Source organism: Suillus plorans (assembly GCF_016647745.1).
Source record: "Suillus plorans strain S12 chromosome Unknown HD556scaffold_14, whole genome shotgun sequence".
NCBI lineage: Eukaryota > Fungi > Basidiomycota > Agaricomycetes > Boletales > Suillaceae > Suillus > Suillus plorans.
This window is the reverse complement of record NW_024537398.1, coordinates 603537-616015: the sequence shown is the minus strand read 5'-3', so window position 1 is coordinate 616015 and position 12479 is coordinate 603537. Positions and strand designations below refer to the sequence as shown.

At 46.5% G+C, this 12479-nt stretch overlaps 5 protein-coding genes across 5 annotated transcripts; 2 read left to right on the top strand and 3 right to left on the bottom strand.

The window, feature by feature from the left end:
• Nucleotides 1-874: 874 nt before the first annotated feature.
• Nucleotides 875-2169, bottom strand: HD556DRAFT_1232718 (uncharacterized protein; the record flags this gene model as incomplete). Its single annotated transcript, XM_041297533.1, has 7 exons — nt 875-1090; nt 1147-1334; nt 1386-1517; nt 1569-1644; nt 1711-1872; nt 1926-2044; nt 2100-2169. 7 exons carry the CDS (start codon nt 2167-2169, stop codon nt 875-877), a joined length of 963 nt encoding a protein of 320 aa, XP_041163050.1.
• Nucleotides 2170-3971: 1802 nt separating this feature from the next.
• On the bottom strand, nt 3972-5687 carry HD556DRAFT_1440578 (uncharacterized protein; the record flags this gene model as incomplete). The annotated part of the gene is made up of 13 exons (XM_041306136.1): nt 3972-4175; nt 4231-4598; nt 4629-4763; nt 4822-4881; nt 4936-4995; nt 5049-5080; nt 5130-5143; nt 5207-5235; nt 5294-5336; nt 5395-5409; nt 5462-5481; nt 5532-5564; nt 5615-5687. The coding sequence occupies 13 exons, from the start codon at nt 5685-5687 to the stop codon at nt 3972-3974; spliced, it is 1086 nt and encodes a 361-aa protein (XP_041163049.1).
• A 1353-nt stretch (nt 5688-7040) lies between these two features.
• On the top strand, nt 7041-8634 carry HD556DRAFT_1232684 (uncharacterized protein; the record flags this gene model as incomplete). Its single annotated transcript, XM_041297532.1, has 3 exons — nt 7041-7268; nt 7530-7652; nt 7702-8634. Coding segments are annotated over 3 exons (1284 nt in total), but the record flags the coding sequence as incomplete, so codon positions are not given.
• Nucleotides 8635-8895: 261 nt separating this feature from the next.
• On the top strand, nt 8896-9741 carry HD556DRAFT_1430950 (uncharacterized protein; the record flags this gene model as incomplete). Its single annotated transcript, XM_041304952.1, has 3 exons — nt 8896-9188; nt 9245-9344; nt 9466-9741. The coding sequence occupies 3 exons, from the start codon at nt 8896-8898 to the stop codon at nt 9739-9741; spliced, it is 669 nt and encodes a 222-aa protein (XP_041163047.1).
• Nucleotides 9742-9838: 97 nt separating this feature from the next.
• Nucleotides 9839-12323, bottom strand: HD556DRAFT_1463938 (P-loop containing nucleoside triphosphate hydrolase protein; the record flags this gene model as incomplete). Its single annotated transcript, XM_041308306.1, has 4 exons — nt 11700-12323; nt 11023-11646; nt 10505-10976; nt 9839-10452 (listed from the first exon to the last, which is right to left on the bottom strand). Exons 1-4 carry the CDS (start codon nt 12024-12026, stop codon nt 9839-9841), a joined length of 2037 nt encoding a protein of 678 aa, XP_041163046.1. The 5' UTR covers nt 12027-12323.
• Nucleotides 12324-12479: the final 156 nt, after the last annotated feature.

The window sequence follows — 12479 nt, the reverse complement described above, 5'->3', positions numbered from 1 at the left end:
TTCCCTCGGACCGGAGTTCCCCGAACCCCGCTATAGCGCATTTTTGTAGAGCTAGACTTTCATTGGTTGCTGCAATTATATATCGCTTGTCCAAAAAAAAAAAAAAAAGGAAAATGGTGCTGAAATTTAGTGCTGAATTGGATTCAGCACTCCAATGAAATTAACTACCTGCCATTTCAGTAGAAGTTCCAATGAAAATTTCAGCATCAGTACTTTTTCCAATGATTTTGATTGGAATCACTATCTACAGTGTGGAACCCTCACAATAATGAACCAGAACGATATGTTGGTTCTTGAGCTGTTTGACAATTTCACATGGGCTACTGCCGGACATCTCGATCCAGGTCTCGTAAAACAGTGCAGAAACTATGAGTGTGATGTAGATGAGTGCGTGAATGGGGTCAAGGAAGCTTGATGGGGTGGAGGCGACACGTAGCCTGCAAAACTAGGTACGGCGCACATCTGAGGGTATCAAAATGCACAGATACAAGTGACACAGGGATCAGTGGATGGTGAGGTGTAATGTCGGCAGATTTTCCGCTGTCCTTAGTCAACTATGAATTGCGGTCTGAGCTGGTGCGTATACTGATCCACCCAGGTCATGCGTCGCCACAGTTCTGGCAGATAGAACAGTAAGGTGAGAGGTGTGCTGTAAACGACTTAGGTCACAGAATCTAAGAGGTCGAACCGAACACGTGCACATAAATCATCTTCAACAATCATCCATCATGATCGATGATAGCCTGGCACAACCTGGCAGGTGAAACATATAATCAAATACGACAAATTAAATGCAGATAACAATCAGAAGCAGTACGATACCCCATCCACGGACTCCGCCAAGGTTGAAATGTCGATGGGTAATCCTGGTTTTTCAGTATGCCGGTTTGCAGGTATCGTTATCGTCCTGGTGGGTGATCTGCGTTATGTGCACCTCCACTGGCGTACGCCCATTATATCGCTGCTGGGTTTCTCGTGCTGTCTCGTTGGCCATCCTGATAGTCGAGAGGGAACTGTGACTTGGCGTTGTTTTCCTCATAGCTATTCGGATAATAATCATGTAGAAGGTAATAGAGATGATCGGCGTAATCTAGGGAGCCAAAGCTTAGTTATTTTTGATAAAAGAAAGTTGACAGTGGAAATTACCATGTCTACTACAACATATTGTCCATTGTTCGCTTCGACGAAACATACCAATGCCGACAGGAGCGTCACAGAGTACAGAATAGCGGAATCTGCAAGCACGCGCACTATCGGCATCATACTAAAGCTCTTCGTAGCGCGAAGTGCGGAGACATCGCATTCCATCCTCCAGATCCGATATGCCAGAAATCCTGAACAAATTGGTCTCGGCCCTCGATTACTCAGGTAAAAAGTATGCTCACCTGAAGCCGATAAATTACTTGCAAGTGTCATGGCATAGAAAACCGTGATCCATTGACCAGTTGATTTGGCGAAGATGTCTTCAGCCTCGCTAGTTGCTTTTGACAAACTGTAGACTGCACCAAAGCCGGATACTTGAATGGAACATTAGAGGGACGACTTCCTGAGCATGATTGCGACCTAACCTGCCATACCGAACCACAACAAACTCGGTACAATAATGACCCACACAGATTGCCAGACGACGTAACAGCGATAAATCTTTGGCCGGAAAAGACATTTCATAAGCAAGAGGGTTGCAATCTGGCAGATAAAAATTGAACCCACCACGATCCCATCACCAAGCATTGTCTGCAAGTTATATATTATATTCTTGACCACAAATGTGGTTTGGGCAACATCTGCAAAGAATGCCGCTGGCCCCCCTGGGAATGTATTGCGATAGGTAACCAGTCCCTGTTCAACACGAATGAAGTCTACTACCATGTGCTTGTGGGGCTTGAGTACTGGATGACGCCAGATGCAAAAGGGGAGAAACTTACTGCAGTACTTAGGATCAGCAGCATGCATGCCACCACAACATTTGGGCGATGAATCTCGTTCGTACGACGTCTGTAGGTCAATGCCCACATGGTACCAATAAACATGAGGACTGAAAAGCCTGAATAACCCAAGCTTAGTGAGTATGGGACGGACAAATCCATCGTGATACTCACCATATAAAATTCCCTCCATCATGATTGAGAATATAGCAGCATTATCCAGTGGTATGCCTCTCGAAGCCATGGCAGATGGAGTCTTGGGGGTGTATCGAGGATCAGGGTGCGGGTATCTCGTCCAGTTCTCAGGCTCTTTAAATGTCAACAGGTCATCTGCCAATCATATGCCTTGAGGAATTGCATCGGTACCTTTTCAGCACAGTAAATCCAATTAGCTTGGACTCGAAACATCACAACCATGATGTTAACATCATAGTAGCAAACATTTCATGGATAGCCTCGGTCCAATTTGATCGGGGAAGGCGGAAGTAGTAAGGCTGTCATCTGCAAGTTCATAATTCGTACTAGAAGTATGTGCACCGTACGCACCCAATGATTGAGGCCTGAGGACTCGGATGATGTTATATTTGAAACTGCGGAGATCAGTCGTGGATACCATTGGATGCTGTAATCGCAGCAGGCGAGTGTGTTATGAGGTGTGCGCAAGAGCGCTCGAGGCATGCGTTTGATCCCATACATGCAGTTTGGAGAGATCCCAAGTGCTACGTACCACACACACGGTCTCCCCGTTAATCAGCAGATGGAGGGAGATTCTGTCGCCGCGTTCCTTTCTGATGTTGCTAAAGTCGAGTGACGCAATCCGACTGGTCTCCCCACGCTTTTATGCAGTAGTCATCCCTACGATAGTAAATGGAGAGTGACATCTATCATATTCAAATCTGTAGAGAAAATAGTTGGGGTGACATTAGTTCAGTACGCAATTTCATTTCTCACAACTTCGCAAGGTCCGTGCGGGATAACGTCGATTTCAAATGGCGTTACATTGGAAATAACCTGTTGCTGTACAAGAATGATTCATACCATGGCTGTTTACATGTCCTACAATGACACCCTCGTTTTCAGTGACCATCAAGGTGGGGCACATGAACCTTAGCCACCGGCATCGTCCTTCCTCCCTTTCCCACTTTCGCACCTATGTCAGTCGCGCCCTCGGATCCCCATGCAGCCGCTTAACTCCTTCACAGAACAACCAGTGTCTGGAAACCACCCTCGTCACTGAACAGGTAGAATCGTGGAGCGTGAGACTGATGCTATGCATTATGGGGATGGTAGCTTTATTTATGCTAGCTGCGGGCACTTGCTTGTAAGTCGTGGATGCAGCCCAGTACTTGCTGAGGGTCTGTATCAGGTTGAGGCCATGAAATCCATTTCGAAGACGAGTGGACTTTGGACAACCTAAAGAAATTGATTTATTGCAGCAAGCAGGCGTGCGATCGGGTAACTTCCAACATGCCAAAAGTTGGGATACCCTCCCTGGGGCGACAGCGTGCAGTCAATTTTCGAGAACTGTAAAAGAACGACACGAAAAGCGAGCAAAGTGGTTAACGTTGTATAAGAATGATCTAGGCATCTGGAATCCTGGATTATATCAAGTTCTGTTACGAGGGTTCAATTTGACAGTCACGTGTCCCAGGCTGATGGACGTACAGTCGAGCCAATTCATTCCTTTCATTCTCGGTAACCCATCGGATGGAGGAAATTGCATCTAAGCACCAATAGGTTATCAGCCATCTGGCTTCACGCTTCGCAGTCACTTCATCTATATGTTCAGACAGTGGAACTCCTCAAACGCGCAGAATCAGTTGTTGGAGCACTTTCACTGATTCTCATTGAATATTGTCTATCAAGGACCAGGTTGGTTGCTAGACGTTCCAGATGATTTCAGCTTACCACTTGGTTCAAGCGCGGGTACTTCGTTCCAGTTGTGATACAACAATAAATACTTCAACACCCTATATGTTCAATAAATACCACGACGAATCCTCAATCACATTTCTCCTCCCTTCAGACCACTCAGCAAGCATTTCCCTACACAGTACTGCTAGTCGATACATGTACACGCTCCTGGAAGACAATCGAGTTCATGCTAGTTTCTGCGTCGGAGCCTGCCACGAGTTTTGCGTGATATTCTCGAACGCTAAGGATGAGGCGTGGTCCCAACACAAACATCTGCATGAACAATAAAATTTCAAGAGCACCTTCAAGTATCTGAGCTCCAATAGAATGTGAATCCTACAGAAATGATGAGCAGTGGTTACACGTAGATGTCGGCGACAGAACGGCGCACCCTGATTTTCGGAGAGAAAGCAGCAAGCTGGAGGCAAGAGACACCAAGAACGCTAATATGTGCGGAACTTGAGCAGAATAATATAACCGCGTTCACATTACAAGCTCGCCTTGCAAAATAGAGAACGTGAGATTGTATCAGCACTCTGAAACAGTCCCCAATGGTCGATCCTGTCGATCGGCTGAGCCGTCGCAGGTCACAGAAGTGTTTCACAGCAACCCAGACTGCAAGACACAGTGCGAGGACCTCCCAAACAGTGTAGATCATCCAAACCATTGAAAACCAAAGCTGCTCATCCTCGTCATATACATAACCGCATATATACGTGTCAGAGAGTATCAGCTCCTCTGGCGTTTGTCCCATGAGGTCTGCTCTTCAAGTCAACAAACAAAGCTTACCCCCTACAACATACTTGAGTTTTATTGCCAAGATTACTCCGCAGGCGATGATGCCAGCCAGAAAGGTAATAACAAGGAAGATGAACATCATTCTAGATCCCTGATACATGGCATGTAAGCGAGCAATCATAATGACTTGCATGAGGTTTCAGTCGAGTCGATATCACAGAGGTACTGTAGCTGGGTGACTCACTGCCCAACATGGCAGCTACGACCGGATTTATCCAAGTCGCTGCGTAGTCCGTAATATTGCCTGAACCACGTAATTAGTGAACGACCTTTATGATAGTCAAACGTTCCGACTTACACCTATTGAGTGAATATGTTGAGCCAAGCTCAATCATGACGGTCAAAATCTCACTCACCCCTACAAATGAGTGTATTCATTACATGTGAATAACATGGTTGTGGAATACTTACTGTATCCGTCAGCGAGACCCATATCACATTTTCTGTGTGCCGTCGGTCAGAATAATCGAACACAGCACATGTGAGACATACGCAGAACTTTGACACTAATTGTCAGAGATGAGCTATTAGCACGATACCAATTTGGATTCGTTGGCGTCGACACATACACAAAATACGGTATTCCAATATAGCGTACCTGAAGCATTTTGGAGTCAGCACAACCGTAAACCACGGTATAGTACAACACGAGATACGAACAACCAAATACAGCACAGTCATGAGAGACCAACGTTGCCTCTGTCGCGAATCCATTGTATTCCCTTGTTTTTTCTGATACGGGACTCTTGTCACTCACCCAGATCAGTTCAATCTATGACACCGTTCTTAGCGAGTTGGCTGCTCCGGCGACAACATGGACGTACCTCTTGTTCGAGAGTTAAGGCTGGAAATATCATGAGAATATCGGTGATTTTCGAACACTGTCCTGCTTACCCCAATCGTATATCACCACGGTGCCCGCGGCAACTGGGAAACCGCATGTCAACGTTGGATCAAGACATCCTGATGTGACGAACCTGTCCAATAGCTGCAAAAAACACTCAAATTGATTCTCGGCCACCAACTGGGATCATTTGAGACGAAGGTCATGTTCTAGTGAGATGGGTGTGAGCCTGAGCGAGTGAGGAAAGGCAAAAAAACACGAACAAAATCACAAAAAAAGGGCAAAACAAAGTTAGTGGTGTATGACGATAGCATTCGTGCTAGATATACCACCGTTCAGCGCTGCGCTTCTATCGCCAAAATCAGCATGATGGAGATAGATATTTGGGGTGAAACAGTGCCCCCGGTGATCAAAGTAGATTTTGATTTCCAAATCAGTATTAGTACGTACTACGCACGGGACAAACTTCAACACCGGCATCCTTATAACCCGGGGGCAATGTTGACAGCCTACAGGCCGATGCCATCAACTTGCTCATCACTCTCGACATTCCGCTCTCCTTACTATGCCTGTCAGGCCGTATGTCGAAGCAACATGCAATAATGCGCTTATTACTTTTCATTCTCCTTTACCTCGTTGGAGTCATCCAAGCTGCACCTACAACTTGCTCATGCATATGAACGACCCCGACATGGACGGCAACGAAATCATGATGTGTTGAATGTTGTTGAACGCTGTGGCTGATGAGTGAACAGGTAAATCGACGATGAGACAGTCGCGTTTGATTTTGGACGCGACTCGACGCTATAGTGTTCGTCTCTATTCCCCGGAGATCCTAGTCAGTGCTCTGAACACAGAAATCGTATTTCTGGAAATAAAGGTGCGTTGGACTATGTCCCTGACAGTGATACCCACGCTAATCCTCTGTTATCAAACCATTTGGGCTGGTGGTTTTCCAGGTTCAAGTTCCTCGTCGTTTTTGGCGAAGCACGTCTCTCAATCTACAACTATTCTAGCTTCGACACCGTTCTTGCTCCATTAAACTCCAGAATACAGACTGCTTCGCGCACCTGGCATTTTTTGGTGGATAATTGAACCCTGTGATGTCGTGCTCACTGTCTCATGACATTGTTGACCAGTCCCTCGATTCGTCATCCGTCTCAGGCTGGGTCCCAGACTCCTACCCATCGGCGGGTGTGTAAGAGAGCCCCCGACATCCGACACAGACCAAACACAACCAAGCGCTATTTCTCCGACGATTTACCGAAACTTTTGGGGCTACTTACACACCCAGCCGACTGGCAAAACTTGCAGGTGGCGCGATGTTTGCCTCTGTTGATTTCGCCTGTTATCACTCAATTCGGACTGACTTGTGTGAGTGACACGCTCAGTGTGACAATACCGAGTTTATGTAGTGTTATTTAATTTTTTGTCAATGCTCGTGAGAATTCATTGTCGACGTTCGCCATGCTCGAAAGGCGTGTCAATTGAGAAGTACTCGTCTACATACCCATGCTGTGGAATATAATGCTACATACTGACACCCAAATCCTCAACTGATGGACTACCAACTATCACAAAAGCTCAACAATGTACTACAGTGCCTGGAGGTCAACAGGATGACCATTTCAGACTTCATAAAACAACTGCTCCAAAGCACGGACAAGATTCACCACTCAGCAAAGAAAAATTTAGTGCAACAAGGCTCGGAGATTTGCACTCACCTTTATCAGTATCCTGACACTCGCACATCAATATCTTTGTGGGCATATGAAGTCGTGAGGGAAGTGCTTGGCGCTGAGATCAAAGACCTGGTGCGGAAGGAGAACGGATTGCATTTCCGTGCCAAATCTGCAACGACGGAGCAGTTAGAACATTCATTTATGCCTCGAGTCGCGGAAAAGATCAGAAGGCATGCACCAACTATTTGGAGATTAATCTACTCACTTCTCGAGGCATCTGATGAGCGACGGAGCACAGGGAAAGCCATGGTTGATGAGATGGTGATGACCGAAGTGTTCGCAGATGCGGAGCGTGACCTTGGAGAGATTGGGGGTGACAATGGTGTAGATGAATCTACGTCAGATACAAGCGACGAACAAAGGAACGACTCACGCGAGCATCGGACCCATGTACAAGTAGAGGCCAGAAATACAACACTGCAGATAATCGTCAGTTCTATCACGTTGCACTCAAGCTCGTGGACTCACACCTGTACAGAAAACTGTCGTGTGCATCAGTATAATTTTGCAGAGCTCAAACGAAAGATGCAATTACTTACAGGGTCTCCTCGGCATATTCTTCCACTCGACAGGTGTTCCGCAGAAAGTGATTGATGTCCTGGCACATGCGGGATTATCTATCAGTGTCACATCAATACACAATGCAGTACACTCGATGTCCAAAGAAATTGCAGCTAACATCAAGCAAGGTATTCGATCACTGAAAGTGTCCTTTGCATATGACAACTTTGACATTGACTTCAAAACTTCGGAACCTACCATTGGGCATCGTTCGACCTTTGTTAGTGCAACATCCGCTACCTCATTGCCACTTGTAGGCATTGACAATCCCGAGGCACTACGCTGCTCAGCAGCATTATGGGCTGCCGATTCTCGTAACCCTACACCGTCAACAACAGCTGTCGAAATCGATGAATTCGACATGCTACAACATCACATCAATGACACTTACAGTAGGCCCAAACAAGGCGAGCGTCTCAGCCCACGACTTGCTGCCTTTGCATGGCATGTACGAGACATTCTTGTCCAGCATGGCCGGTATTTTGGATCATTTGTGGACAAACTTGGAGAGCCAGAATCAGTCCTACGGATACCTGTCACAAAGACGGATCAAATACCTTTTCGTTCCATGAGGATCAAGCAATCGACTGCTGATGGGAATATGGAGGTGATGGAGAATTTGCTGCGACAAGGAGGAATCGGAGATCCTAGTGATAAAGAGTTCGAATCTGCAGGAGACGTTGACATGTCAGAACATGTCTTGCTTATTCACGGCGACTTACTCACCAAAGAACGGCTCGACACAGTTCGTGATACACGGAGAATCGAGAGCACGCCAAAAAACCGATTCCAGTACATCATCTTCCTGCCAGGGTTGTTTCACTACAAAATGGCATGCGCGGATGCAATATGGAGGACGTACCTTCAACCTAAAGAAGGCCGAGATGACCCGAACAGCATGTTCCAACATGTAGGCATCTTGCGACCACAAGAAACAGGGCGCATATCCACGAAACCTGGTTTTAGACGCATGCATGATGTCATACACCATGACCTGCATGCTTCGATTCTCGAGTGCTGGCGCCTTGAAGCGCAGTCGAGACAGCCAGTTGAATGGCAAACATTAGAGAAGTTCGGAAAGTCGGACTTGGAGTGGGATCAGCTCGTGGAGATGTCTGAAGCAATTGTCAACAAGTATGTCGCAACAACAGACAAGCTTGGTGACCTACGCACCAGACCAGTTAGCGAACGGGACAAACAATTTGAAAACCAATGTCTTCGGAATCGGGATCAGTTACTCTACATAGATCTCTGCCAGGCCATGAATGCTGGGGACATTGGACGAGTCGAGGCATCTTTCCTGCCGTGGATCTATATATTTTGTGCAACTGGCAAGCATAAGTATGCAGCGCAAATCAACAAGTTTTCAATGAACTTACGAAGTGTATATCCCCAAGACCTGTGGTGAGCAAACTGTACCATTGCGCCCTGAAATCAACATGTTAATCACAATGAGACAGTCGCATAATACGTCTCAACCTACTTTGCAATCCGACAGGAAAACCCAATGCGTTTCGAGCTGTGGATTGGTTAGTAGAGCGAAACAATCTCTACACAAAGGTGCAGACTTTGATGATAATATCAGCGTGTTGTGTCCTCATGTATGCGGCAGGTCATCTTTGCAGGTACAGGTCCAAACCGCACAATTGACCACATCATTAAACAGTCACCATTGATTGAGGTGTTTCGCAACTGCCACGTCATCATGGAGAACGCGTTTTACCTGAAAAATCGAACCATCCGGCACACACACCCAGACATGGCAGCCACCATTGAGAAGCTTCGATCGCATATCCAGTCAACATCGTCGTATATGATATCACAAAACAGGAGTGCAAAGCGAGTTATAGAAGACCAGATTGCGGTTGGGATGAAGCTGATACAACAGAAAAAAGTTAGCCTAACAATGTCCAGTGAAGACCGCTATGAAGCAGAGGCGGAGGATTTCAATAACTAACCTGCAGATGGTACCACATTTTCATCATTCAACCTGCTACCTCTTTGCTGCTTAGGTACATACTTGGGACAGAGACGGTTTGATGCTAGAATACAGTTCAGAAGTTGCATGAGTACAAAAACACAATGAACTCACCAATATGCCCCGCCTGACCACATGCACGGCACGTTGATGGTTTTTTTTGACGTGGTGGCTTGTTCGAAGGAAGTGCGTTGATATCAAGGTTGGTTGCAAAGGTAGTTGGATTCTCTGCGATAGAGGGTGGTGCATTGTCGGCAGATGGCAGGTAGTACTTTTGGACAATGTTGAATATTTGAGAGCCCCACCGGTCACAGTAGCGCCAGCTGGCTTGATCGCGAATTGAGGAAACTCCATCAATCTTGCGGGAATGCGCTAAATCAACGATGCGGTTTAAAATTTCATCGGCCATTATCAGTTGCACACCGAAAAAGTCATCTCCACCTGCACCAATCTCTATCAGCCGCTCTCTTCGCCACTCCTGCAGTTCAATTCTCAATGCAAAGTCTCCAGGGCCCATTTGATAGTCGGGTATTTTGAGTTTATTCGGTGCTCGGGTTTGCTTAGGTGCTTGTGTGGTGGGTGCAGGAAGGATGAAGGAGCCAATGTGACACGAGTCGCAGCATAGGCGGGAAGGTTTGATAATACACCGTGCGCAGTCGGGATGACACACTGGTGATATGCTGCTGGCATCTATACAATTGTTAATGAACGTCAGAAGCAGTTACATACATTAGGTACATACTCAGACTGAGCCCAGTAATCTGGGGATTGTCAAAATATTCATTTGAGACATTGCGACGGCAAAATCCACGAGCTCGAGCATTGATGTAGGCATCCATTGCAGCAGCCTCGTACTCTTCGTCATTGAGATCCTTCGGAACAATCCTCTGAATAGCGTGTTGCGGATTTCTCACATCCTCGCCACTTTCCGTCCGATTCCCAACACTCGGCACTTGTGCGATACTTGTTGATTTGTGCTTTTTTCGGGAACCTCCACCACCATCGTCGACCTGTTTTCGTTTTGCGGTGCGTGCATTGGCTCTTTCTCTTGCCTTCTCTTTCTGATAATCAATGTACTGTGGCTCAACTAGATAAATCCCAGTTGCCTCTGTAGAAATATCTCGCGCTGCTCTGCCTAAGCGTTGCCAAAGCGTGCAAAGTGACGAGGTGTATTTCCACTGGATTACTAACGCAATGTCACGAAGGTCTAGGCCCTGTAAGGTATGAGCTTCACACATATATTTTAATGTAATGACTAACCATACCAGCCGCATCTGTGCAGAAGATACCCCATATCTCCCCCTTCCGAAGGTTCTCAATCGTCTCAGCTCGAAAATCAGTACTCATGCCTGAATGAAACCAGACCAGCTTTTTAGCCACAGTAGGTGGTGCTTCTGACCGTGCAAATTCGCATAATCGCTCTGTCTCTTTGCGCTCATTGCAAAATACCATGAATTTTGGAGGAGGTGGGTCACCATTGAACTTGAGGACGCGTTTTAGGTCATGCATGCTGTTTAAAGGGTCCAGCATCTCGATAACCATTAAGTGGATGTTCGGACGGTCATTGGTGCGTCGTGCTTCTGTTGTTCGATGGTCCTGCATGTGTAGGATGGACTTAACATCATGTAGCACGTGTCGCGGCAGTGTGGCAGATGCTACATGAAACACGACGTGCGGAGGGACTAGCCAACGAAGTCGACCGAGCTCAGCATAGGAAGGGCGAAAGTCACCACCCCATTGACTAATGCAATGCGCCTCGTCAAAGGTGATGCTGAAGAGTTTGTTGACGAATTGCGGTGTCTTCCACAAGGTATCGAAGCGGCGGTCTGACAGTATTCTCTCGGGGCTAACAATTATGACCCGAAACTTTCGGGTGGCAATTTCCTGTTTGATGTACAAGGTAAGTCATAAGATTCGAGCTTTAAATTATATCTCACCTCGAATATTGTGTCTGTTGCTGTTGCAGCGGACAGATTCACAACAGGTATATTGACTTCTTGTAGCTCGATGACATTTTTGTCTCCGAGGATCGTCAGCGGAGTGATCAAGATGGTGATGCCGCCATCGTTGAATAACAAAGGAATCCAGAATGTGAGTGTCTTGCCAGAGCCTGTAGGTGACAAAGTGACGACATCTCTCTTCTTCAGTTGTGCTTGGGCAGACTGCACTTGCCAATTACAAGGTACGAAGCCGAAACGTTCGTGGACCGCGGTGCGTATGGTAGCTATAGATGGTATGTCGTAGTTTAGGGGGGGCGAAGCCATCACTGATGCGTATTGCAGCAAATGAAAATAGCATTGACAAAAAATTAAATAACACTACATAAACTCGGTATTGTCACACTGAGCGTGTCACTCACACAAGTCAGTCCGAATTGAGTGATAACAGGCGAAATCAACAGAGGCAAACATCGCGCCACCTGCAAGTTTTGCCAGTCGGCTGGGTGTGTAAGTAGCCCCAAAAGTTTCGGTAAATCGTCGGAGAAATAGCGCTTGGTTGTGTTTGGTCTGTGTCGGATGTCGGGGGCTCTCTTACACACCCGCCGATGGGTAGGAGTCTGGTGGGAACGATGAATTTTCCAGGTATGCTACAAAACTGTCCTATCTTCGGCATACCATCTTCTGCTTGGATTATCCTGCTAACAGATCGTGAAACCCAAGCGAACAAAGCAAAATGCTAGTTCGTAATTGTGAGGGTAAGTGTAAAATTCGCCAACT